Source organism: Typopeltis vanoorti, chromosome 21 (assembly GCF_054136105.1).
Source record: "Typopeltis vanoorti isolate ZY-2024b chromosome 21, IOZ_Tvanoo_1.0, whole genome shotgun sequence".
NCBI classification, from domain to species: Eukaryota; Metazoa; Arthropoda; class Arachnida; order Uropygi; family Thelyphonidae; genus Typopeltis; species Typopeltis vanoorti.
Genome location: NC_143569.1, coordinates 64,084,987 through 64,110,524, shown reverse-complemented (window position 1 = coordinate 64,110,524; position 25,538 = coordinate 64,084,987). Strand labels below are relative to the sequence as shown.

Here is a 25,538-nt window from a genome sequence, read left to right as displayed (position 1 = left end):
TCGAAAAATTACTAAATGAAACAAGCAATGATAGTACAGTGGTAAAAACACTCAACAGGCATACAGTCTGGAATACATATCCATACTTCAAGTAGAAAAAGCCATCAAAAGCCTGGACAGAGGTACGAACTCCTGATGATTGGAGTAGAGCTCTAATAGTACCCATATATAAAAAGGGAAATAAAACTGAATGTGAGAATTACAGAGATATTTCCCTACTAAGTGTCCCTGGCAAGATCTATACTTGAGAAATGATTGAGAAAAATTGTGGAAGAAAAGCTTGGTGAAGAACAAGCTAGATTCAGGCCAAATAGAGGCTGTCAGGATCAGATCTTCACTTTACGACAAATAGTTGAGAAAGCATGGGAATATAACAAAGATCTGTATTTAAGTTTTGTCGATCTAGAAAAGTCTATGACAAGGTGCCAAGAGAGAAGCTATTCAATACGCTACAGTTATATGGTGTCAATGGGGCATTATATCAAGCAATACTTAGTCTTTGTTTGAGTTGTAAGTCAGCAGTTAGAATTGAAGGAAGTATTGAATAGCAATATAGGAAGATGGTTTAATGTTAAATCTGGTGTGAGACAAGGATGTACATTATCCTCTCTGTTATTCATTATCTATATGGATCACATTATGAAGGAAAGTGGTTATTAAACATGATATCAGAATTAGAGATGTTAATGTTAGCTTTATGCGGACGATGTTATACTTCTAAATAAATCCGCTACAAGTTTGCAAGATTCCCTGACTAAATTGAATAACTGTTGTAATAGATATGGTATGAAGGGCAGCAATAAACAGAAAAAGACCATGAAAATAGGTAGAATCGTTGAAAATGTCAACTATGTTTTGAATGGGGAACCTGTGGAACAAGTAAAACATTTCAGCTACTTAGGCACGATATTTAGCGAAGATGGTAAATTAAATATGGAAATAGACAACAGAATCAACAAAGCTGGTATGGTAGGAAGTCAACTGAATAAATTCATATGCAATAAGAGAGAATTTATATAGAACACTAAATTAGCTGTATACAAGACAGTGTTCAAACCGGTTTTAACTTATGGATCTGAGAGTAAAACACTTGATCAAAGACTAGTGACCGCAGATATGAGAGTCCTGAGAAAGATTAAAGGCGTGAACAGATGGCATCAATGGCAATATCATATTAAAAATGAGGATATTAGGAAAGTACTTGAATGGTCAGTCCAGGAATGCGTTAGCAGAGCTAATCTCGGGTGGAATGGTCACTTAAACAGAATGGGCGAGGAAAGATTAGCAAAACAAGTGTTCTCTTCCAGGTTGGCAGGAAAACGACCCAGAGGAAGACCAAGATATAGGTGGATTGATACGATACAAAGGGCCTTATACGATAGAAATATAAGATCTGATAATGTTGGAGTCTTGACAAGTAACAGACTGATTTGGAGGAAAATTGTAGGTAGAAAGTTAGTAATGATGTAAATTTTTCATGTAGCTCTATCATTTCCTGTATACCCCTTGAGGGTACATGTCAGGAATTTGATGATGATGATAAAATAAAGGTATATCAACTGTTTATATGGGTGATAATAAACGTTTTGCCATCGCGAAAAATCACATAGTGATACTCTTTAACTGATAATGACTAATTATTAATTAAATAAAATAAAATCATAGATCAGACTCGTAAAAAGAATAAATTAAAGATATCAAAGAGTTGTGAATGAGTGAAATGCGTTGCCAGAGTCAGTTGTGAGTGTTATGTCTGTTAATGGGTTCAAGGAGAGGCATGATAGATTGTGTGGATAGATTGGGTCTCCCGCGATGAGTTTCCGGACTCCATGCAGTCCTTATAATAATAATAATAATGGTTTTATTTTTATTATTAGTCGTAATTGTAACTGTCCTCTAAGACTAATGAAGATGCTTTTTAGTATTTAAAAATATTTATACTAGAATTAAATAGTTAAAAATTGAATGGGAAAGATTTGGAATGAATTATGGAATATAAGAATTTATGCATTATGCCTAAAAACTTTTCGTAGTTTTGTATTATGACCTAGGATTTGTTTATCTAGATTTCTAACAAACGATAAAAATTGAAGGTATACGGAGAAAGTTCAATAAGCGTGTGGAGGCATTATATCATGAAAATTACGAGACTCGGTTGGTAACTATAGTTTGTTGAACTTAATTAAGAAGAGAAGAAGGGGAGATAATTGAAAATATAGATTAGTGTATACCATATCTAATATAGATACCCAGTCCCTGTTGCAACTTTCTGAGAATGAACATACTTAGGCTTTTAAGAAAATAACGAAGAAATGCTATGGTTGAAGGTTAGGTTAAAAAGAAATGTATGTGTGTGTGGGGGGGGGGGGGGGAAATATGCCAGCCGATGTCAAACGACCAGTTCTTGTAATTAGGATTAACGTTTTGATCGTATCAGACAAAGAGAATTATCGTAAAATTATCACATAATGTGTACGCTATGATGGATATTTCTGTACGTTAGTTAAATGATCAGTAAATTAATAATAAGTAGCTTACAGTGGACGCCTAATTAAATATTATTGTTAAAGTTTATGATTATTCATGAATTTGAATGACATATTATAAAATAATATGTAGTTGATATGGACAGTGAGAATGGAAGCAAGGGAGATGTCATGAATTTGAGGAAGTGTGTCCATCCCATTCAAGAATGGGAATTTAGGAAGCTGAATCACGTGTTTTGGTTGTTGCTACGGTGGTTCAAAAATATAGCACTGCAGATTATCAAAATTATTAAAAAAATATTTTTAATATATTTTTATTTCATTTCATGTGATGAATACACATGAAATGAATATGTAAGAAAGTGTCACAATACAAATACGCAGAAAATCCATATAAAATGCATCAAAATTAAGTGGACAAAAATCATTAAAGAGAATTGTAATTTGTTTGAATATCCAGATGATACTGTATTACTTGTGATGAAAAAAGATGGTGTCTAAGGGCAGTTATTTAAATTACAACAGGTGAAAGAGCAGTTTTAAAATGAAAATATTACAGAGGCAAAAAATGGTAATTAGAAAAGAACTAATAAGATGTAAATCGAAACTACGCGGGAAAATATTAGACAATGGAATTTAAATGTATAGAAATATTATTATTATTATTATTCATTTCCCCTGCGTCAGTCCTATAAAAACCCTTTAAGCAAAATAATCTGTTTCTATCATATCACCTCTTTTTCGTCTATCAACCATTTTCTTCAATCCACACACCTTCAATCTATCCTCATTCATACGGAACATTCCACAGATCATTCACCAACTTGGTCACTCACCTCTGAATCTTCTTCTTCTCCACCGCTTACTCATCCCCAAGAAACCGAGGGTACCAGACTTGAGCACAGTAATCCACATGTGAAAGTATCAAGGCTTTATAAAGAGGAATAACAACTTCCTTATCTCTACTTGTTAATGTGATCTTCAATAGCCAAATAATCTTATGGACTACCTTATCAACCTTAGCAATAGTTCTTTAAACTTTAACTCTGTCTATCACCACCCCTAAATCTCTAGCTTCATCTGTTTCCTGAGTGCAGTGACATCAATGCGATACACGGCTTGTAATCTATTTAAATCGTCCTGCAAGCTCTCCACATCGCCTTGATTAACTACTACTACTACTCTACTTAATTTCGCATCATCAGTAAACAACTGAATATTTCCTTTCAGGTTATTTCCTATATCATTTATGTACAAATAAAAAAGGAATAGTCCCAGCACTGAACCTTGCGGCACACCACTAGTCACCTGTTTTAACCTTGATTCTGCCTCTCCATATGCCGCTTTTTGATATCTGTCCAGCAGCCACCCTCTTATCCGCTTAACCAGCCCCATATTCATCCATATTTGTTTTAATTTGCGTATCAGAGTTGAATGTGGTATTCTGTCAAATACCTTTGCAAAATTCAGTAAAATCATCGTGCAGCCATTTCATCGTGCATCCAACTCAGCTGTTACTCAATTATAAAAAGTTAGAAAATTACTAAGGCATGACCAGCCCCTTCACAAAGCCATGTTGACCCTCATACAGTGTCAGAATTTTTTATCTACCCATTCTTGAATTCTCTTTTTTACCAATTTTTCTTTTCTTTTTCTTTTTTTTTTTTTTTTGTAATTTGTAATTTACTTGTAAGCTTCCTATAATAGTACAAAATGTTGAAACAATCATATGTGTAAACTAAGAGCAACGGCTCATCCAGGTTACGATATGCATAAAGTTACAAAGATGTATGTAAGGCATTTTCATTATATACACATATGTACATTCATATAATATACATATTATATATTATTATTTTATATATATATACATACATACATATATATACATATACATATATATACATATACATATATATACATATACATACATGTATTTATATATACATATATATACATATACATACATGTATATATACATACATGTATATATATACATATATATACATATACATACATGTATATATATACATATATACATTTTTACTTTTACCATCACACCTGAGATACTGAATTAGTACATAATTTGCTACTGCAGTATTAGAACCTCCCTTATGCAAAGGAATTATTTTGCCCTCTTTCCACTCTCTTGGAAGAGCCTAGAAGCCTTGGAAGAGTCTCAGTTCTGGCAAGAACTGAGACTTAAATTACAGATCCTAGTCAAAGGCATTGCCAGCTCCCTTGCACGTTCTCACAAAGCATTATCTGATATCCTATCTTATCCCATAGCTGTATTTACAATGAGATTCTGCAATATCCTAAGAACCTCCAATTCATCCGCCTCTGTTCCCACATGTGTGTCTGTCACGTAGGTTAAAGCAGTAACCTCACTAGGATGATATACCCTTGCAAAGTGGTCATTCAGTAACTCAACTATTTTATTTGCTTCTGTTTCCTCGTGACTATAATCACTCATTAAGGTTAATCTTCCATAGTCATTCTTCCTCTTACTTGCCACATAACGAAAGAACTCTTTGGGATTTCCTTGGGTCTGCTTGGCTAGATTCTTCTCACAATTTGATTTTGCCTTCCTTGCCATGCTGGTCACCTTTGTTGCCTGAGCATGCTGGTCTTCTTTCTCTTTATATACCCTCAGCAGCATTTTCTTAGTCTGCAGTGCTTAATGATATTACTCATCCATCTAACTCCTACCCGATTAACCCTCCTTATCCTAGGTATACAATTTAATACTGCTTCCTCTAGATGACCCTTAACTATATCCCACGCACGACTAACATCCTTACCTTGCAATGTTTTTTATTTCATGGTACAGATTTAAGCTTTTCCCTAAGCATATCATAATTACCTGCCTTGTAGTTCCAAAAATACCCCTTCTTGATAAAATATTCCTTATGTTTTACAATGTCCCAAGTCAAGACTGCATGATCACTTTCACTAATTGGAGGCAATGTTGTCACCTTGGTTATGGATAGCTCTTTTGATCCTATGACCAGGTACAATACTCTCCCACTCCTAGTCTCCTCTCTCAGCAGGTGCATAAATTCTATTTCCTTCCAGTCTATATCTTCATAGTTGAAGTTGAAGAAATATAACTGAAGAGCACAGAAATAACACAGATGACAGTAAAAAATAAGAGATCACTTAAAGCTAATATAGATCAGTATAAACTTATAAATTCAACAATATAGATAAGTAAGAGATCTTAACAAAAGAAGCAAAATTAAGAATCAGAATCTGTAAATAATCAACCATTATTAATATATATATATGCATATGAAACATACAAAGAATCAACATCTAGTAAAAGTTTAAAATTCACCTCCTAGGAGAGTGTTAGAAATTTATATAAAAGCAGGATAAGAGATAAAATAAAACCAATCACAAGCAATATTGAAACTGGAATAATATAAAGGAAACCATATTAAAAACAGCAGAAGAGAGTTTAGGTTACAAATCAAGGAAAAACAAATAATGGCTAATAACTTTGAATGATGACCTAAAAGAATTAATCGAAAGGAAAAAACAGGCTTTTAAAATATATCTGCTGAGTAAAAACATTGCTGACTATACAATATATGAAACTACGGGTTGAGTCAGAAAACGTTCTAGAAGTATACGCAGAGAAGATTGGAGAAAATATGTTAAATCATTAGGGCAGAATATCACTGGACTACAAAGAACAGGTTTTAAAATTTTTCAGACAACTACAAGCAGCAGAAAATTACCAATTAAGAAATAATCTAATTTCCAAAGAGGATTGGATAGAACACTATAAAATATTATAGAATGAAAAACAAGAATTAGAAAACAATGACAAAACTCACAAAACTGAAGATATCGATATACAGGAAAGTACAGAAGAAATAGTAATATAAGAATTGGGAAAAGGATTTAAAAAATGAAGAAATAGAAAAAGCTCGGGCCAGGTTGGAATATGTGTTGAGCTCTTCAAATAAAAATTTTGTGAATATTTAGTAATAAATATTCACAAAAAATGTCCCAGGAACAAATGTGGAAATTACAGAGATATTACTCTCTTAATAATAGCATCTAAACTATATGCAAACATTTTAAAGAACAGACTAATTAAATATACAGAAAATTATGTATATGATTCACAGATGCCTCTTTCATAATGCAACAGATCATAGAAAGAAAGAAAAGAATTTAACCCGCCCACTTTCCTTCTATTTATTAACTACGAAAAAGCGTATATGATAAGTTGAACAGCAATCTACTCTGGAAAATATTACAAGACGATAAAATGCCTCCTCAATTAATTAAAGCAATAAAAAGTCTATACAGAGAAACAAAAATTTGCATCGAATTTGCAGATGAAACATTATCATAACCTATAACTATAAATAAAGGAATAAGACTAAGCTTATCCCGAATTCTATTCAACATTTATATAAACAGAATCCTAAAAGAATGCAAAGTGTCAAAGATAGAATTAAACTAACAAATAATATACAGCGAAATATAACACTTTATGCAAATGATCAAGTATTAATTTCAAATTCAGAAGAGAAACTCCAAATTGCAGCTAACCATTTAAATGAAATAGAAAGAAAAAAAAGGAAAAAAGAAAATCTCTGAATCAAAAACAAAATCTATGGAAATGTGTGGAAACACTATTCAAAAAGTCAAAATTATGCTTAACAATAAAATAATAGAACAAGTTACAGAATTCAATTACTTAGGAAATATAATCTCGCAATTCAATACTGATTCACAATTGGAAGCAAAACTACAAATGTACAATAGAATGAATGGCATAATTAAAAGAAATTTGGAAATCACATGACTAAAGAAACTCAATTAAGATTACATAATATGACCTCTAAAACATCTCTCAAACTTGGAGGAAGTGAAACTTGGATTCTAAAACAAAGAACCAGACAAAGATTCGAAGCATCATAGATCAAGTTTCTAAGTCCTCTCCTGGGACTTACTGCATTAGATAAAAAGAAAAATACAGAAATAAGAGAATGATTAGATACAAAAAAACATCATACAAGAAATAGAAGCATACCAGCAAAATTGGCTACACCACATAGAAAGAATAAGTAACAATAGGATTCCTAAAACCTGCACTAGAATATAAACCTACAGGAAGAAGATACTGTGGACATCCAAGATTAAGATAGAAAGATCAACTTCATCTGCAGAGCAGGAACAGGACACAAAAAAGCCTATACCTAAATTTGTTCAGACGACGACATGCGAAACAAAAAATGGAAAATCAAAAATATTAAATACAATGTATAAAATAAAAACATTAAAAAAGTTAATCCAACAAAAATTTGATAGAACAAAAAAAAAAAAAAAAAGATTTAGGATGATTTTCAATTTATAACAAACAGATGAATGAATATTGGGAAGATAGAATGGAATAGTAATATTAAGAATATATTCAAAATAGTTAATAAGAAATTGGAAACCGAATATAAAAAAGGTCAAAAATGACAACCAAAAAAAAAATTGGATACACTATGTAAATTGAGACAGTAACGCAACAAGCTGAAACAAATAAGAATCCCTAATACGTGGTTAGGTTAAGTAAATAATCCAGTACATGGCTTATTTGTTAGTATTTGCGGTTGGTATTTTTTTATTCCTGGTGCTCAAGTTTCACCATCATAATCATAAGTCCTTCCTAGAACATGTTTAAAGTAATTAGAGTTAATGCCGTTACTCCCGTTGTTGGACTTCGATCAAGTTATAAAAAGTCGCAAATAATAATAATAATAATAATAATAATAATAATAATAATAATAATTTAAGGTAGTTTGTTTGATTTGTCTAGCAGTCAATGCTTACTATCGAAGCATTTTTCTTAGAATACGAAAGCTTTTTCTAAGATGCTTTAAAAAGTTCGTGTATTTGTGTGGGGAGAGCGGAAATAACGGGCGCTGACGTACTGGTAGATGGCAATTATTTCTAAAATCGTTGTCCATAGCTTCAGTAAAGTGATTAGAATACTTTTTAGTAATGTAGCTGTGTTACTGAGTACGTGCAGTTGGGTTACGTACTTATCTTGGTGATAATACGCATGGTTTGGTTCGGCTGTGAATCACCTTTGGTAATGTTGGTGCTGTATCCTTGTTGGAGATAAACAAGGACACGGTATTCTGTAGGTAAATCAATACCAAAGTTATCGTACATGATATATTACAATCTGCTAAATATTCTGCTAAACTTTCACAATTTTCTAAAGGAGAATAAAGTTAAAAAAAAAAATCTTTATTCTCTTACTACCAAACGATGTTGCTTGGGATGCTAATTTATAGATTTTTCGTTTAAATAAAGTTTCCAGTCTGACTTTCTTAAAGAGTTAATTCTGCTTCTCATTTCTCAAATTTAGAACAACATTCCCAAACCAAACTTTTTTCTTTTGCATTTTTCTGCATACTACTTTGGTAAGATTCATGTGCCTAAGTTCCCACATTAAATATCTTAGATTGTTTACGTTTACGCTTGATTCTACTCAGTGACTAAAAGAACGCTTTCTAGAGCTTTTAAACTAAATTCATAAGCAGTCTGCGAAGCGGCAAATAGTTTTTTTTTCCCTTCAAAGAAAACCGGTGTTTTTAATCTCACACTCAGCAACATCGACCTTAAAACACACACGAGTACGTACAAATAAATACTAGTTAGGATTAGAATATCGCTTCTTATTTAGCACAGCTAGGGAAGGCACTCATCCTGAGGGTTGAAGAGAGGTTAAGGCCGTTGTTTACCGATTTCTAGAAACATTACGGTCGAAAGATAGAGCCGCCATCTTTCCTTGGGGTACGAAAGAAGTGTTAGAGGAGTTTTTTTTTTTTTTTTCATTTTGCATAAACTGTCCGTAGCTATCCATATCAGTCTAATTGTTGAACGTAAATTCAGGGTGCTTTTCTGTATGAATTTTATATTTATGTTTATGCTCATATTGCTCTAGCAATATCAGCATAAACATTAATTGAATTAAGGACCCTGAAGTAGTCTGTTTCGAAAGTTTACAGGTTTTATTATTATTTTTTTTTTTTCTGAGCTGTCAAAGATAATCAAAATCATCTCATACTCAGCATACTATTCAGCATATTTTAAAAATTAATATATCGTACGAGTAAAAAAATCAAGCAAAAGTGTTTGCTTTCGCCTTATTGCATTTTTTTTCTTCTCAATTCAGATTTCCAGAACTTTTACCTATCTGATCACGCTCTGCTTTTTGGTCTATTTAGCAGTACAGGAGATGGTATGATCAATGACTGCAGTAATTTCATCTTATAAGTTAAAAAATGAGCAGGTCACAGTTAGAAAGTTGTTATTCTGTATGCTTCTACAGTTTTTCGATAACTGAATCGAGGTCTCGGCCATCTATTTCCTATTTCTAGGATGTTAATAAAACGGTCTGCTAACCATCGGATAGGTTAGTGTATGTTGAAATGAAGAAATACATAATAAATACTATCAAAATCTCAGCTTATTTTATGTAATTAATGGCCTTATTCATTTTTGACAATAAATAGCAGAGATAAAGACAATATAGTTATGTGATAGTTTCGCGCTTTAGTATAGAATATCACTTCAAGGTTTATAAAGATGAACAAATAATGAGTTGATGTGAATTTTCGATACTCGATTATCAGTTCTGTAATCTTCAATGAGTATCCGATGTTTTTTCTACTAGAAGAGATAATAATATGTGGGTAATTATTCCTTTTTCATTACAGATTCCAGAACTGATAATCGAGTATCGAAAATTCACATCGACCCAAATGCTAATAGTTTATTGTTCTGAGAAGTTGGGAGGGGGATAGTAGTTCGATTGGCAGCTTTCTTAAATAAATTATTATTATTATTATTAAAAGAGACGTCCAGGGAGGCCATATACTACACACACACACACCAGCTATCATACTTATTCTTGAATTCATTCACACTGCTTGCACTCACAACATCCAATGGCAAGCCATTCTAATCACGCACCATCCTCTGAGAGAAAAATCTAGCCCTCACACTCTTCTTGGAGACCTTCATTCTCAGCTTCCAAGGATGCCCTCTAGTTCTTTCCCCAAAAATTGATGGAATTTTTCAATTTAAATCCTGTATGACCCTTTCAGAAGTTTGTAAGTCTTAATCGTATCACCCCTCTTTCTCCTGTTTGCTAGTGTCTGCAGTCTACAAATTCTCAATCTGCCTTCATAATCAGAATTCCATAATCCTGATATCATTTTAACACTCTCCTTTGTACTCTCCTCCAATATATCAGAATCACAACGGTGATTCTGATATATTCTGCGCAAGAGTTCACGGTTATATGAATAGCCTGGTATGAATGTATTGTAGACTACCAGCGTTTCATGGGCGTGACTGGTAGAAAGGTGGTACTCATGAAAACAGTAGAAGAGATTGATGCAGGATTAGAAGGCTATTTAAAGTTGGAGATGAAAACGCCCATAGTTCCATAATCTTAATAATATTGGGATTATGGAATATTTGCTATAGGTAAAGACTGGGAATATGTGAACAACAGAAGTAGTCGGTCAAAGAGGAGTTTACCAGAAATGACATAGAAAACATTATTTGCAAGGTGGATAAAGGCCAGGAACATCAGGCCATTCCTGGTAGTTAGTTTCATAACAATGTGGTGAACAAGCAGTTAGAATTCGATTTTTTTACATGGAGAGTAGTGTGACTGCAGTGCATGTCCTGATTTCAAAAAGAGTGAATCAGTTTATGACAAGATACACTCATAAGTCGAACATTTATGACCACCTACTAGTGGCGTGGTGGGACCGACATAACTACGTACATCTCTTGGCATTGACTTCAATAGACCACGTAAAGTGTCCTGAGGTATTCTGGACCAACTAGATAGAATAACGTCTCGGAGGTCAGCTATCAAACGAGAAATCGGCAACGACAGGCGGATGCTGCGTTTCACATGATCCCAGACGTTCGACGAGATTCAGATCAGGAGACTTGGCAGCAAGAGGAGTACACAGCAAGAGGAGAAGAATATATACTAAATGCTTGTATATATTCTTCTAACTATGTTTGCACATTGCAATCCTTGGGGAAAAAGGCCATGAGTCTTGGGGAAAGAAGCCAGATCCATCAGTTCACATTGTCAACTTGTATGGCAATATCTGGTCCGAAATAATCCCTATGTAAGAATTATCGGTCCAAGAATATTCAGTGTGAATGAGAGGATCTAGTGACGTCCATGAGAACAATCTCCATACCAGGATATCGCTACATCTGCCTGTGTCCAGCCTGCACGGTTGGCCAAACAGGTTGGGGAGTCATAATGTTTTGGTTCATGAGTGTATGAGGCACATTTTAGGATAAATCTTCTGCAGTGGTCCGTGGTGTATCAGCGATCATAATACATTATTTGGAAAGAAGCTAACGGACACCATACTGTTAGAAACAAACAGCCGTGGAGCCCACTTTTATAAGAATAGGACCTCTTTTCGTTGCAATGACTGCAGCAATCCTACTGGATATACTTTGCATTTCCACAAGCGTACGATAGCGATCAATTAAATTTTTGGACCACTCTTCCTGTATCTAATGAGGTTCTGGACTGTTGTGGGGATGACATCCTTGACCTCACCTGATGCTCTAGTTCATCCCACAGATGTTCATTGCGGTTGAGATCAGGGCTCTGTGGAGGCCAGGCAAGTGTGGTGATGTTCATATCTACAAACCACGCCATTACAACAGCAGCCTTATGACACGGTTCATTGTCTTGCTGAAAGAGACAATAGTCAGTTCCATAGAAACGCCACAAAGTAGGAATCATTGCATTGTCAAGAATGTTCAGGTACCTCTAAGAGTTCAATATTCGTGGTACTACAAACAGAGGTCCCAGGCTAATCATACGCGAACTATACCGTCACATCGTCACCTCCGAATTTTATAGTTGGGATTGTGCACTTTGGTAAGAGATATTCAGCGAGCATCTGTTCGGTAGAGGGTGCAGCGTAATTCGTCTCTCCATAACACAGCTTTCGAAGCTCCCATGTCCCGTTATACACGCTATTTTGCATCACTCAAGACGATGCTACATATTAGTTCGGGTAATGTGGGACTTGCATATTGCGATCCTACCATGGAAACCCATGTTGTGAACCTCAGTTCTGAATGTTTTGTGCAGATTCACTTTACAGTTGATGTCCGGAACTCCGTATTCAATGTAGCGACCGATGAAGGTCTGTTTTTACATATTATCCTCGTAGCACTCTAGTTATGCTCGGTGAGTGGGGTGTGTTGTCCACTGCGGGTAGCAGTTGACTCCCTGCGCTTCTATCTCAGTATGGTATCACTGAGTGTTGAAATGGAATGGCCCAATTTGTCGACCAGATAGGCCTGCAAATTGACATCCTATCACAACGCCTCTTTCAAACTCCGTGAGTTCCTTTCTCGCAGTCATTTCACCCGGGCACAGTTGCATTGAACTGTGCACGCTTTTTGCACCACTAAAGACGACGCTGCATGTTAGTTCGGGTAATGTGGGGGCTTGCATATTGCGATCCTACCATGGAAACCCATGTTGTGAGCCTCGGTTCTGAATGTTTTTGTGCAACATATTCCTCCAATTTATACCGGCTACAAACACGTGAATCGTTACATGGCACGATGCACCTTGCACATGGGGGGGGGGGGGGTGACTTCTTTCACAGCAGCGCATTTTTAATAGATGGTTGAAGGGTAATGGTTTTGTGTGTTCCTACAATATATTTAAGCTCTTAATTTGTTCCCTGCAGTGTCTGATGACTTCTTGGAGATCATATAATAATATATTCCCAGAACATCGATTGTTATGTGTAATACATAAGAAGTTGGAAACATTTCGCCTGAATAGATCCAGTATTTATTGTTAAGTTAGATTTACTTAAATGTTTCAGAATATTATTCAATAAAATTAAATTTCAATACTGAATTAAAATTCCCATTCAGTGTACAATTCACCACTGTTCAATAAAATAATGTTCATTTTATACTAATAACTAGAAACATTTTCTCAAGAAATGTTATTTTTATATTTTCATAGCAGAGCACTGATCAATGGTATATTTCAAGATTGCCATGGAAATAGTTTGAATAAGTATCGAATGGCCTCATTTTTTTTTAATAAACCAACAGTTTTCCCCTTTTTGCCTGTAGATTCATATTTTATAAATTAATAGAAGTTTCCGAATTAGCATAGCTTTTGTGACGAATCCTAGCTTATTTTTTTTCTAGGATGAATAAAATTATACAAACGTATTTTATGGTAAATGCATTTATAGATTGCTCTCACTTGCATGGAACCAGAGCAAGTCGTGCGGATGGAATTCGTAAAACTTGATTCCATCAAGTTTTATGAATTGTGATGTCTCTCCTAACCAGTCATCAATTATATAGCGATGGTTTCTTCTGTTCTTTGTTCCGGAACGAAAGAAAAACGCTGCTATAAAATACATACATTTGATACGGTATTGACCTCACTTTTTTTTAATGCTCTGTAAGGAACATTATTTTCACAAACGATATTAGTACCGTACAGCAGAACCAGTTTGATTAACAGATTTTTTATCCTAATCTTTCTTGGGGATTCTCAGTAAGTACAAAAACGAACCAGGAAGCACAATAACCTTCAAGGGAAGCAATTATTTCCTCATTCCACAGGTTTAATAATTCTGTAACCGCATTAGATAGTGAATAGATGTTGCTTATTTATACATAATGAATGCGAAAAACTTAGTTCATAATTCGGTCTGTAATGAATTATGAAGTTATATCCACGACCCACTGAAACGGTGTCTCTCGGACATACTTGTGTGAATCTTTCCCTATAGGACATCATAATATTCTATTCTATACAGTTTATATATATTCGGTATCGCTCGCTTATATTCGTATTATAATATAATATCATTCTGTCATGTTTGTTTTTTATGTAGTATTTATAAACCAGTGTTGACGTTAATATACCTGTATGTTATAATTTGCGTTTATGTATATCTGTGTTGATTTTGCAGTCATCGTAGAGCAGAAAAGTCTCGTACTCTGTACAAATTACAAGACTGACATTCTCCAGAAGATTGTTATGTAACTGTAAAATTAAACAGAACTCTCGCTTGATTAATGGCGTTTACATATTTACACCATCGAATATATACATTTGGCGAAACTTTTACTAATTTCATCTTTTAGAGAAACGGCAGACTCCATTTCTTAAACCATGTCAATGCGCTACAGAATTTAACCAAGTCGTAACGACCTCATTTCACTGATGTGATCTTGACCTCATTCTATTGTCAAGGGAAGAACCTTGTGTGAAGATGCCGTGTTCCAAATAAGCGGTCAGTGGACGTCTATGGGGAAACCGTCTGGGAGGGAAACGGAGGGGGGAGTCTTCTTGGATCTGTTGGCTTTCAATTGCTGATGATCTTTCGAAGATGCATTTATTCGTTTGATAACAGAGTTTATTACCTCCCCATAATAAGCTGTATTATATTATGAGGTGGTAATAAAATAAAAACACGAAATTACTGCATATATAAAAATAATGTTCGCTTGAAACATGTAATTAATGAGAACTTCTTCATCCTACATATCTTACCTGGAATCCTGCATCGAAAACAAATTTCAGTCAGTTGTCTGAACACGTGAATAAATGTGAACGCAAGTTCTCTACTTTAATCTAATTTTTCTTAGCTTCTATTTAGTCTATTTGCTTGGTAGGTCAAGTTTCTCGATTAGTGTAGCCCATCCCAGTCTCATTTCTCTGCCGTTACAGGCTGATGTTATTGTCTTCCCGAAATGGAATGTATTGAAAATTTCTCTTTTTATATGCTACGTGAGCTACTTTTCAGAGCGGAATTCAGGTTCATAAAATCCTGCTTTAAATCAGACTTGCTTTTTCACTGCTTCTGTTTAGTTCACTGCATTTCCATGACAGTTACGCTCTGCTGAACCATTACCGCACTTTCTTGGATTTTTTTTTTTTAAATAATTTTTCCTTTACTATTATACTCAACTTTACTTCGCGAAACCATTTTTCAAGAAAATCCTAGGATGAGTAAGTGTTCCTATAAAACAACACGACATCGACTTATTAAGCAAATCTTTTGCATACGAAAAAATATTTTCGTGTCTTGTATATTTTTCTGCAGGTGTAACGTGGTGTACTTCTCTTTTCCCTTCCGATTTGTTGAAAGGTATGAATTGCAAGTTATATAGAAATTAAAATACCACAGCAATACATTTAAGGGCCTCGTGCTAGCCCGTGCTGGGTACAGACCTACTTCAAGGGCAAGGTCGCATTACACGAAGTCGATGATCTCAGGTTGTTCCCACATTACCGACCGACCACGTTATATCCGACGACCGTTAGGTCAGTTCACGTGGAACTGGGTCAATGGCATCGAAACTATGAATAGCAACCAGGAAAAACAGTTCGGTGAAGATGTCAGAAGGAAACAGTCTCGCGTCCACCACCCAGCTGGAGAAATGCTACGTAACTGATCCGTTTAGTGCACGTAAAGGAGAAAAGGGAGCAGGCCTTTCATTTCAGGACATGCTCGCCTGCATCGAAGGCGGCTAGGACGTCGAACTTTTAGCAGTCGGTGAAAATGAATAATAGCGGGGGGGAAGTACAACTGCCATTCTGCTCTATTTGGGAAAGCAGCAATGCTGGTTAATAAATATTAAATGTACCCGAATAATAATGTCCCTTAAACTTAAAAAGTTTATCTGACACCTCTTCTTACTGTAAAACAACCTGTGGGATTGCGGAGACATGTGAAGGTCGTAGATCGTCTGACCTTGAATAGGAGTGAGATGAGAAGGTTATCCCCTAGTACTGTTTGCCAGCACAATGTTGGAAATACGCCAGCTACTTGCTGAGCGTTCATTTATATTTCCTGTTTTACATAATAACTGAATCCACGTGTTTCAGTCATCTTAAAAGGAACGAGCTATTTTAGATACTATTCAAGGGATAATTTTGCACCGGTTTTTATTTTTTGAATTTCTCATTCAAATCTCTCATGTTACTCGAGATCTGGTCTTTGTATCTTATATTATTAGCATTCTGTATCTTTCGGTAATAAAGAAAAAATAATCACGATGTTTGTCATTATTAATAGCGCAAAAAAAATCATTGATGTATTCGGTGTCAAAAATACCAGTTTCCCACATGGAATGAATGCATTCCAAGAAATGCATTCATTGAAATCAGTGACTAGGAGCAAGGCGTTCCAAGTTGCAAAGCGGATGTTGACGTAATCCCTTGAACATGTTCTGTACGAGATGGCTGACGTTGCTTCTCTTCAATTGTTGGTTGCTATGCTGCTAGATGTTGGCTGCTGCTCAGTTTTAATAAACTTATGAGTAGGAGAAGGCGGGAAGAGCACATTAAAATATGAACGACAAATATTGCACAATATGCGAGTGAATGGATTTATTTCGTTAATTTAATAAGCGGGACATCTTGCTAAACGGTTAGTCGCGTTTCATGATAGTATTTGTGTGTATGAGTAACTTTATAAACATATTTGAGGTATGTACAAGCCACCTTTAAGGCGAACGGGTGCATAAAACTTACCTTATTGCTTACCTAAACTGGAACAGCTTCGAAACTATACTGGCATCGGTATTTCTATAGCGTTAGAGACGCTGATAAAAGGTTGTAAACGGAAGCCGCTTTTCAGTTAAATAAAGGAAGCGTAGTGAGTCCAATTTATTAAAGGATAATGATAAGTACATTTTAATCGTTTTTAATTTAAAATTGAGATCAGCAGCCAAGAGTTAAGTCAAATATATAAAATAAGCCCAACTTCAGTTAGTATATACTTCGCGTTTGTAACAGTTTTTGTTCAGATCTTCCACTATTGTTCTCAGCAATTGCTACAACACTTCATCGACCGATCTAGAATTCTGATAGGTAGTTTCTCTAACTCAAATCACGTCTGTAAAAATTAAGATATTCTTCGTAATTTTGCTTAAATTTATCAATGATAATCATTCAGGTAATAGAAACTAATCACTACTAACTTTGGATTTTCCTATGCATAGAAGTGTATTCATTACTCATTTATACACAATGAGCTTTATGATTAAATGGTTCAGAACTATTTAACGGAAAACTCTAAAGCAATGGGATTGTAGTCATTCTTTTTGGGTAATGAAAACGTTCTGTTGATGCTTGCACTCTACTTTCTTAACTATATGCAACCGGGAAAACTGCACGTAGTTTCGTGGCCAAATTTTGCATCTCGATTGCACCTAAATTACCGTAAGATTAATTTTCACGATTTTTGATTGATTAGGTTTTCTAAGATATCCTAAAGTTTTCGCTGTGTGAGTGCATGCGTTTTTCCCTTTCAGAAAGTTTTCCGTAACCAAGAGTGTTTACAGAAACTGACCTTTGCTTACTGTTGCATTTATCCCCTCTGTTGGAAATGCAGGGTTAGCATACTTTAAATGCTTTTTCGAAAAAAAAATTCTTAAGTGTCAGCATTGCATATTTGATAAGGGGGAAATCATTATCTGAACGAACGTTATCGCAAGCAAAGTGAATTATTTGCATTTCAGAAAATGGACGCCACTTTCCAATATTCACACCGAACTCAGTTTATTTTTTTAAACAACTGAAGTCGGCGAAGTAGATTTTTAATCTAGTTCGTATATTTGTCTTTAAGAGAGTAGATATGTATTTCTGTAGACACGTAAACCATAAACTGCCCCTGCTGTGAATAATTCATATTATTTGGTATCTTGAATACATAATATACCCAAGTTAAAAACTTTCTACTTCATCTCTTTGTTCTGCACTTCTGTTAGGGGATGCAAAAAATTCTTGCAAATCTCTTTTTTTTTTTTTTTTTTTTTTAAAAAAACTTAAGGAATTATGGTTTAAGTAGTAAATAGTATATTTACCCTGCAGGAATATTAGCTCTATTAAAAAAATAATAAGAAAAAAAAAGCGTGTGGGGGGGGGATGCAAGTAGAAGTTAACTGTAGCGAAATCAATTTCAGATCATTTGAAAATCTTATGCTTTAGTTATTTGTCGATTTAACTGAAAATAATGGGAATACCTTTGTTTTATATGAGAGCGTATTTTTAGAATATCAAAAAACTTTCTATTGGTTTGAATCGCATGTCAGTTCAGTCATATGCATGTAAAGTTATTTTAAATAATAATCGACTAATTTTCATACTAAAAGCGAGGACGTTTCAATTTTTAGAATTATGAGTCGTTATAGTTGTGACTACTAAGAATTTACAAATGTCAGTGTATTTTCATTTAACTTGCTAAATTATATAATTTCAGTATTGGAATAGATCAAATTCCTTTAAGTCTTGAAGTATTAATAGTTGTGATACAATCAGTGGTGTAGGTGTACCACCAATATATCGTTTTATAAAAGTTAAAACAGACAAGTAGATAACATCTGTAGTCTATTTTTGGGCGGCGTCTTATTCGGCTATTTCATCATCTTCATATTTAATTTTCTCACGTGTTTCATACATGTCCTCGTTGGAATCTATCCAACACGTGAACTAGAAAGTTTCTGCATGCTAAGTTAGCATACGTAGCATAGGAGTTTGGTACTTGGCGGGATACGTTATCTAACAGCAGAGTCTACTAAGTTACATCTTAAAATATCACAAATTTGCTACTGTTATCTGTGCATCTACTCAGACTTCAAAGTATTATTTTTTTTTATAAGCTTGCTGCTTTAATGTATTTGATCGAAGACAAAATAAGTTAAAACACAAAACCAAGTATTTGTGAAATATATTTTAATAAAAATATTGTTTCTTTAATTTACATTTCAAAGATAAAAAATGCTGTACAGTTAGATAACATTATTTTAAAGCTTGATACACACTGACAATGGTCTTACGCCATAGTACATTTAATGTTTTTCTTTCCTTTTCTCATTGTCACCATTTCAGGTCGCTGCAGTAAAGCTATGTACACTATTTACAACTGCGCGAGCCCGACAGGTAGGCTTTAAGACCTACTTACAGTTAGTTACCAGAGTTTTATAACCTGGGACACGTAACTATGGGCTTGGCAAACCAGGATGTTCTGACATGATTTCCCTGTCTCTTCACAGGCCTCTCAAGAAAAGAGGGAAGAAGATTTTTCTCTTTCTTATCCTTGGCCTATCGCCTAAGCCTGTTTTAATAACTGACCCATGAAGTTTGAAACAGAGGAAGCTATTAAGGATTTCGGTATATAAATAATACTGAAGTTATTTTACAGTGTTGGTACATGGCATTTGTAAATACTTGTTAAACAAAAGGTTATTTGTATTTCACTTTCAATATTCACATTTTAGTTCTTAGGAGAAATACTTATTAAAAAAAACAAATCTCTTACAGATAAGTTATTAGATAAAGTAAGATGTTCAACAATATACCTTAATATGCAGTATAATTAAAAAACATTCATACCTGATGAGCAAGACATGTCTATTAATATTTCTTATATTCAGTAATATAAATAAAGCTCATTATATTCGACCAAAGGCCTATTTATCTAGCCATGCTAGCTGGCAACAAGTATCCTTGGGCTATATACATTTGTCCTCAATTTTAAGTCAGTTTCTCAGACATGGGCTACCTGCCAAACCACTTCTCGCAACCCCCTTTCTTCCCTATATATCTATGTAATTACTCCAGGAAAATAATATTTTGAAAGTTTAAGGTGAGAAGTTAAAATACTTCGCGGTTTAAAAATTTCCCAATAGTGCCGAGACAAATCTAAAACTAAAATTTAGTAACAAAGTCCATAATTTAGAGCGATTACCGTTTAACTTGCGGAGAGAATGTCTTCGATGGCTTTGCAGAAAAAAGAAATCCTGGAATGTCTACAGCAACTTGTGCTTGGCTTACAGACTAGGACCAAGTGTCCATTCGGCTTTGCTGTACTCGTTCACAACAGTCGGGCCCGTAGTTCCAACTGAAAATATGCGATTCCGCTAGGACACTATTTCAGGTAGTCTTTTAGTCCAAAGTTCTGATGAGACTGAGAAGCACCTCCGCAAAAAGTCTTTTCTTCCATGTGGAAGAGAAACAGTCATTAAAGCGATGGGCAGCCAATTTCTTCTTGATAGCGTGCAGAGAGATAGTCTGCCGAATCCGCCAGCTGGTGCAAGATGGCGTGCAGTCCCTGAAGGTGATGCCGAAAGGCAGTGGCGAGATGAGACGTCTGCTCCACAATGCTGTCTCGATCTGTCATGACGCTTTCGAAGTCACTGTCATTGTCCTGGTCAGACGTAGACCCAGAGCTGCCGGTGCTCCCTAGTCCATCGTCAGATATCGATCGGACGGGAGTGTTGGGAGTACTGGGCGATGACATACCACTCCGACTGCTCATGCTGCTGATGCTCCGCATGCTACTCATTCTGCTCATCGCGCTCATGCTTACCGGAAACATTGCAGCAGTGGCCGATGGCCCCCACAGGAGCTCATTTTTGATATCCTTCAGCATGGAGTAGAAGCTAAACAGATCCTGATGACTCAGTCCTGGAGGCGGCAGGTGATTCTGTTTTGTTTCCTGAATATCCATATCACGCAGACGCGACGGGATTAGCACCGTGGCATCCATGTTGTTCACCGCTTTCACAAACCGATCTATTGCACTCAAAACCGATTGCTGAGAACACATGAACCGCTGTTCGCTCGTCCTCGGCCTCCTGCTGTTCCTATTTGTCTCATGCCTAGAGGTGGGCATGCTTCCCATGAAGTGTAACATCTCCGCGAAAAAAAAGAAAAAACAGAGGAGGAGACAATCGCAAAGTCCAAACACTGCGTGTGTGTGTATATATACACACTTTTCGTCACTGCGCGGTATGCTTGCTGCTCTCGGAGTGTCTCGTGTTATATATTGTCAGGTGTTTTGTCGGCAAAGAGGGAGGCAGCACCTGTACGTTATCACCGCCTCAGGCGATGTTTCGCCTGCTCTCTATTACAGAATGCAAGAGTGCGCATTGCTTGTAGCGCAGTTTACATATGACGTCAGAGGAAATTTATGTACTGTGGCCTCTTCTGATTGGACAGATGCTGTGCAAGAGTGAGGAAAGCTGTCGGAAAACGTTTCACGGATTTTTGTTGGGTAGTCCCCCTAAACAACTATTATCTGCGTTTGTGCTCTTACGGGGAAATAAATTCCCCCTTTGTAATATGTTTTTTTTTTCTTTTTTGTCTCGAAAGATCCATTCCTCTACTACTCTGTAACCTTGAACGCGTAATTCGCACTTTCTGATTGGCTGCATTCACCTTCCGTTACGATCTCCTGATGTTGGAGGAAAAGACCGATGGGGAACGTCGACTGTCTTTTCACACAAACTGTGTAAATATGTCGAAGAAACTGTAAGTGGCAAGTTTGCCATTATCCCTAGGAAATACTTGCCGCTACAATACGGAATTCCTGCATAGTCTGATTGTAAAAACAGAAGGCATCAAGTTTATGTATTTAATTCTCTATTCAGTTACATATATATATATATAATGTGTAATTAGCGAAATCGCCTGTTTAAATCTATACTTGTTGGGAGTATCGATCTAAGTCGTTTATATGTGGTCAATCCATTAATCAACTATTAACCGAATTCATGCTGATTTGAAATGGCCGCGTGTTGCCGCTAAGTAAGAAGTTGGCGAGGGGGTGCAATCATGTTAAATACGCTAGGGAAAATATCACGGCTTTAGACTGATGAAATAAATATTAGAGTTTAGAAAATCATTCCGGGATAAGTAACAAAGAATATTTATAAATATTCTTTCTTGCTTAGCCCGGAATGAAAGAAAGAATATTTATAAATCTAATGAATTATTTTATTATTTCAATGGCTAGCAATCATTCTTTATTAGCTGCTGTTAACTACCAGTAAGAAGCAGAATATGCTATATCCTAAAATATGATCAATAGGAAAAGAAAAATACTTGAAGCTTTTTTTTTAATTATCAAGAAACGTCTTCAGTTTTCTTCGTTTCCTTTAATGAATGCCTCACTTGGCAAACCATTTGTCTGCAGTCTTTGTTTATATCGTATTCCCCCCCCCCCCTCATAATCGTAGATATTGGAAACATCCTGATATTTGGTTTTAATGAGTAATTGTGAAGAAATTAGCGATATTCAGTGAGGATAGAGGAAAACTGTCCTTGCGGTCATGATAAGGAGGGGACGGAGTATGATTATTTTATGTCTTTGTATATCTTCCAGCAAATAATTGAGAATTGAAAATTTTGCTTTGGTCTTCTGCGAATAACACCCACTCTAGTTTTGCAAGGTTATCTGCATGCCAACATTAATTGATTACAGCTCCATGACTATCATTCATATACTAGCTAGCTGTAAATGTACATTTTTTAAAAAAATGAATAAATAATAAATGAATAAAATAATTACCACTCGATTGTGTATTTCATACTGATTTCATTACGCATTTGTTATTGTAAGACTACATGTTCAGATGAGTGTAAATAATTTTATGAACAAAATTGATTGTTGATAGCATATTGCTATCAACAATGGATTGTTTTTAACTGAGAGATCCCTCTTTGAGTTGCTCTTTCTCAAAAATTACTTTCATACTGAGTGTCAGATCACTACAATTCCTGAATGTAGTAGTCTGTTAATTTGGTGCTTGTAGCCTACTTCGATAACCAAACTCATGGAGGCAAAACAATATTTCGAATTATGTGAAGTCTCCTTAACTTGGTCGGAATGTTTTTTTGAACCTCCTGATATATTCCATCTTCTCTCGCATCCATTAATTACTAATTCTCTTCTTCGCTTAAATTTTGTTTGATTGTTTTTGTAATTAATTGTTACCACATTATTTTTAGCATTTAACGTAAACACGTAAAGTAAAAAAAGAACTTAAAATTTCAGAATTATGTGATCAAGAATTTGACTGTTTTTTTTATTATTATTATCGATTTTAATTTCAGTTATACTGAAATATAAAACAAGATTCGTTAACCTTGAATCGTGTAAACATTTACGTTACAACTAATTGCACATACATATACATATTTAAGCTTATTCGATAATGAATAAATTAAGAACGTGTGAAATTAGTTTTTATGGGGTTATTTTATGTAATTCCCACCCACGAAAGATTGCAAACCTCTGGTACTGTATGCCTACTAAGGAATTATTTTCACTTATATAATCTAGAAACCCTCTCTAAAGACCAAACTTGAGACCTCCAGTAAACCAGGCGATAGTCTCACACTGGGAGATGAATTTCATCTCCCACCTAAAGACCACAAGCATCCATGATTCGAACCCGACGCCTGGTTGCAGAGTAGATACACTAACCATTCGACCGGCTCTGCATCGCGGAAAGCCCATTTGCAGAGTTATCATATGCTACGCTATGATAATTCAATACCTTTCTATTTATGGAGTTAACGCTATCATTAAATTTATTTTTGCTATTCTGATCATAAAATTTTTAAAATTAGCATACATTTATAAATATATTACTTGAACATCGTGAGATATATTAATTCTGCATTTTTGTCGATGTCGCATCATTTATTTGCATTTTTAAATAGTGTTTTTAGCTTTTTTTTTAGCTTTATTATAGTTTCGTATTTGAATTCAAGAATTACCTTCAGATTCAAACTAAAATAAACAAAAAAAACTTTACAGGCACCGGTGGGATTCGAACCCACGATCTCCTGTTTACTAGACAGGCGCTTTAACCAACTAAGCCACGGCGCCACGCGAATATCGGTTTTTCTGCATCAAGTTTGACGAAGTCGTACATGTTAACTGCTGTCAATAATTTGATAGTAGTTGGTATGTGCTACTTACAATGGAATAGGATGTCCTATATAGTCTGAGTTAGAAATTATATCTTCTTAAAAATTTGAGCCCTATTGCATAGTGGATTATCTATTTAGTGGTTTGTTTACAATTGCGGAGAGTGCAGAGTATTTGGAGATAATTTTTAGGTAATAAAAATTGGGAAGATTTAAATAGTTTTATTTATTTATTTTACTGCATATTAAGTTGTATTATTTGACTTTGGCCTACCTCCTTATGTTAGGCTGATGAAATAAAGGAAATATTGCAGTTTGCGATTTATACCATCTCATCTCCTCCAACCCTCAACAGACCGCAAAAATGAAGACTTAAGAATCTTATGGGATACCGTACTCTTCGTGGTTGTCAAAACTTTAAACGGAAAGGAGTAATGATTTTTTTTTATGCATACAAAATAACAGAATGGTCTCTTTTCGTTTCATGGTTTATTACCATATAGCATTCGCGTCATATTAACGATATCATAATGATAGTTTCTGATATCGCAGGTATCAGTAAAGCTAATTATATTAGTTGCATTCACATAAATCACATCATCCAACAGCACAAGCATCGTAATTTATTTGAAATTATTAAACTTCCAATAAAACAATTAAATAAAAATACACCACTTATTGATATCGATATTTTTGGATTATGAGCAAAGGCATGCGATTACTGCGCTAGTAGATGCAAGCGGACGTTGCTATGAAAACGGAGGGTTTCGCGCCCTTATAAACAAAGATGTTTATTTATATAGAAAAATTACATAACTATAAACATCTTATGCAGGCGTGTGAACTTCGAACTCCGATAGAATTCACAGGAATCGTAATGCCACATTTTTAATATTTTAAAATTTAAGAATTTAAAATTAATTTTTTTTGTCTCCGTATCCCACTCGATAGAAACAATGTCCGTTGATTCATAAGGCTTGAGTTAGAATCTTGTTTCCTCAATTCTAAGAGTTGGGGAGATTGGAATTACAGCCATAGCAACTAAAGTTAGGAAGCTGTTTGTATTGCCTGTTAAATTCGTAAGTTCTCCGAGTAGTTTATATTTTTTGCTGAAATAAAAAAATATAAAAAAAATCCGAGTGTTCGGGTATTTCTGTGTGAAGGTGTCGAACTTGTTTTCACTCGAAAAATCCTTATAAAAGTTCCTCGCATCTTGCCAGGGATTGGGAATGAAACTTGTTTTTCCTCGTGAA

The 25,538-nt window shown here is 35.1% G+C and overlaps 1 protein-coding gene and 1 non-coding gene across 2 annotated transcripts; both read right to left on the bottom strand.

The window, feature by feature from the left end:
* Window positions 1-19,363: 19,363 nt before the first annotated feature.
* LOC150094922 (mid1-interacting protein 1A-like) lies at window positions 19,364-21,294 on the bottom strand. The gene has a single exon (XM_090411380.1). It carries the CDS (start codon window positions 21,260-21,262, stop codon window positions 20,588-20,590), a length of 675 nt encoding a protein of 224 aa, XP_090267506.1. The 5' UTR covers window positions 21,263-21,294; the 3' UTR covers window positions 19,364-20,587.
* Window positions 21,295-24,170: 2,876 nt separating this feature from the next.
* TRNAT-AGU (transfer RNA threonine (anticodon AGU)) lies at window positions 24,171-24,244 on the bottom strand. Its single transcript has one exon. It is a non-coding gene; the product is annotated as a tRNA-Thr (tRNA).
* Between the last annotated feature and the right edge of the window lie 1,294 nt (window positions 24,245-25,538).

Coding starts and splice junctions, on each gene's coding strand:
- LOC150094922 (XM_090411380.1), bottom strand. CDS start 21,262: ATGTTACACTTCATGGGAAGCATGCCCACCTCTAGGCATGAGACAAAT.